Source organism: Anastrepha ludens, chromosome X (assembly GCF_028408465.1).
Source record: "Anastrepha ludens isolate Willacy chromosome X, idAnaLude1.1, whole genome shotgun sequence".
Taxonomy (NCBI): domain Eukaryota; kingdom Metazoa; phylum Arthropoda; class Insecta; order Diptera; family Tephritidae; genus Anastrepha; species Anastrepha ludens.
In genome coordinates, this window is record NC_071503.1 from 95750871 (window position 1) to 95753990 (window position 3120).

Here is a 3120-nt window from a genome sequence, read left to right on the forward strand (position 1 = left end):
GATTATTTTTAAAATCAAATGAGAAATTAAAAGCAGACAAAAATTTCAGGTTATATTCATTAAAAAATACACTTGTATGTGTACGCAATAAACGTGCAATTTTGATTTCATTAGTTACATACTATGTTTTTCTATTAAAATACATACAATTATATTTACGAAAAAATGTTTTTTTTTCACAAAATGATTTGTATGACGTCCGCTTATTACGACGTGTTTGTCGATTCCCTTCGATGTCATTATAAACGGGTTCCACTGTACATATGTATGTGCATGTTAATTGGCAGTATTTGCATTCACAAATAAAATAATAGTTTAAGATAAATCAACAGTTATTTTATATTGCAATTTAATTTACAGTTATTTCGACGGCAAATTACATATGTATCCGTGTACATTTATATATGAAAAACCATAATGCACAAGGGCAACAACAGCATCTTCCTTTCAAATGTACATATATGTTTTCATGCATGCCGAAATAACATTGGTTTATGTACATAAATATTTATTCACATGTTACAGCACATTCTTACAAGAAATCAAATACATACTATACAGGCATGTTCTGCAAATCGTTTTCGGGCAATATTTTCGCATTTTCCGTTTTCAAATCGTTTGACATGTTCTGTAAATCGTTCCGTTTTCGTTTTTTTCGAACATCAGCAAATCGTTTTTTCACCCTGTTCTGGAAATCGAAATCGTTAAAATTTTCCAGTTTTATTTTCGGCAACTTAAACGTTAGCGGTTTGTGACATTCTTATAAACTGTTTGTTGAAATAAATTTATCAAAATGTGAGTATTTACTCAAAATAACTGCATATATTTATGTAAATAAAAGTGTTTATTTAAAATATTTAAAACTTATTCAAAAACTTTTAGGGGAAAACACAAGAACTCCAAGCAAGAGCTAATTTTAGTCGAGTTTATGGAATCTCATCCAGATTTGGCGAAGAATTTTTCGAAGGGCGACAGAGTTGCTGTTGAGGAAAAGTGGAAAGAGCTAACGACGCTGCTAAATGCAGAAGGGCTGCCCCAAAAAGATGTTAATGGATGGAAAAAAGTAAGTATTTAGTCAAATATTAAAATAAATATTTTTGAGTTGTCTTTTTTCAAGATATGGTCTGACTGGAAGGGGTGCATTCGGAAAAAGGTTGCCCATAACAATCTAGAATCGAGGGCAACAGGAGGTGGACCCTTTAATAAGCATGTACTGACGAGCAACGAAGAATGTGTTGCAAGAACTTGTGGAATTTTTGCAGCCGTTGAGGGCATACGCCATTCTAGAAGCTTTGGGACAGAAGAAAATAATAGCGCTATCGAATCTGAGGAAGAACGTCCCCAAACAAGTAGGGAAGCGGTGGCTACCCCGAGAGCTGCAAAAAGGCCACGAGTGTCAACGCAGGACAGCCTTCAGTCGTGTATGGCAACGCAATCTAGTTGTATGGAGAAAATATCCACCACTTTAGATAACATTTGCGAAAACCAACACAAGATTGCAAAATCGCAGGAAGATGAAAGGGAAGAGATTCGACGACTTTGTCGTGCTGTTGAGAAACAAAATGAATTGCTGGCAGAGCAAAATCGCTTGAAGACTCAAAGTATAGAGCAAAAGCAAAGACATTACCTAAAAATGGAGCAGTTGCAACAGGAAACAGTTAATATTAAAACTAAAATGCTTGAGATAGAGACTAAAAAATAAATATAAAAGAATCTTATTGAACTGTTATGTATATAATATTTATTTTTAATTAATTATTTACTTTTAATATGAATAAATTTTATGTTTCATAATATTACATTTCTAGCAATAGAGTCTCTTATATTTCTGCCAACACTATATAATCTACTGTTTTCCTAATTTTCAGCAATTTCCTCATCAATTGGATTGTTTTCTAATACGGTTTCTGTTTCAATGTCATCTATTTGATTACTCCTACATATGTTATGTAGTGCGCAACAAACATTTATTATCTTCACTACCTTTTGCGGCGTATATGGCAGGGTAGTTTTCAAACAACAAAACCGACTTTTTAATACTCCTATAACACGCTCAACGATGTTACGTGCTTTTGCATGCTGCTGGTTAAATCTGTGTTCTGCTGATCTTGGGCCTGGGTTTCTATATGGAGTCAGTAGAAATGGCTCTATACCAAAACCAGAATCTCCCAGTAGCCAAGACCCTCGGTCACCAGCTTCATACTGCGATAGGTAATAGTGTTTTGCACTGCTCATACTAAATACGAAAGCGTCATGGCTTGCACCAGGCCGAGTTGCATCTACTGCTCTTATTATCATATCAAAATCACAAATCTGTAAAACAAAGGCAGAAAATTTTAAATTTTAGAAACGCAATTTAAATGCATTCTTACAATCATTGCGTTTATGCTAAAAAATCCTTTTCGGTTAAAAAATAGATGCTCGTTCTCAAAAGGTTTAATCAGAGCCACATGTGTTCCATCAATACACCCTATTACTCCTGGAATACCGAATTTTTCTACAAAATGAAGTTTTGATTTTCTAGAATCCTCTTCAGACATTTTCAGCTTAATCCACTTAGGACACAGAACATTTTCCAAAGCATTGATCATTTCGGATAATATTTTTGAGACTGTGCTTCTACCCATAGCAATATCTGTATCCTTTCCGACGGAACGTTGATAGGAACCTTCTGCGAAAAACCTAAGACTTGCTGCCAGCTTTAATAAAATAGGTATGGACGTTTCCTTGACGAAAGATTTTACTTCATTCAGCACTTCTAAAAAAGCGTACTTGTTTAGGCGATAGTTGGAAACAAATCTAAAGTAGAAAAACTTAATGAATGCCACAAAGTATAACCATTTCTAATCTTACGTAGATTCCGGTGCACTGAGAGGATTCGAATGGTCTCTTAAACGCCGCCTATCTATTCTACTTTGGTAATCTTGCTCCTGTTCGTTTAACACATAAGCTGCCATAAAAAACATGATAATTTTTTAATTAAATCCGTTTATTTTGAAATTATTTCGTATTTTTTGCCAACGAATTCTTTTGTCATTTGGTTTGTTTAATTGCCAAAGAGAAATCAGCTGTTTCGAACTTAAATTCGAATTTAAATGAAATCGGACGAATTACAGAACA

The 3120-nt window shown here is 34.1% G+C and overlaps 1 protein-coding gene across 1 annotated transcript; it reads left to right on the forward strand.

Moving 5' to 3' along the window:
- Window positions 1-722: 722 nt before the first annotated feature.
- LOC128870381 (uncharacterized) lies at window positions 723-1702 on the forward strand. The gene is made up of 3 exons (XM_054112996.1): window positions 723-795; window positions 883-1063; window positions 1118-1702. Coding segments are annotated over exons 1-3 (768 nt in total). The 5' UTR covers window positions 723-793.
- The last annotated feature ends 1418 nt before the right edge of the window (window positions 1703-3120 follow it).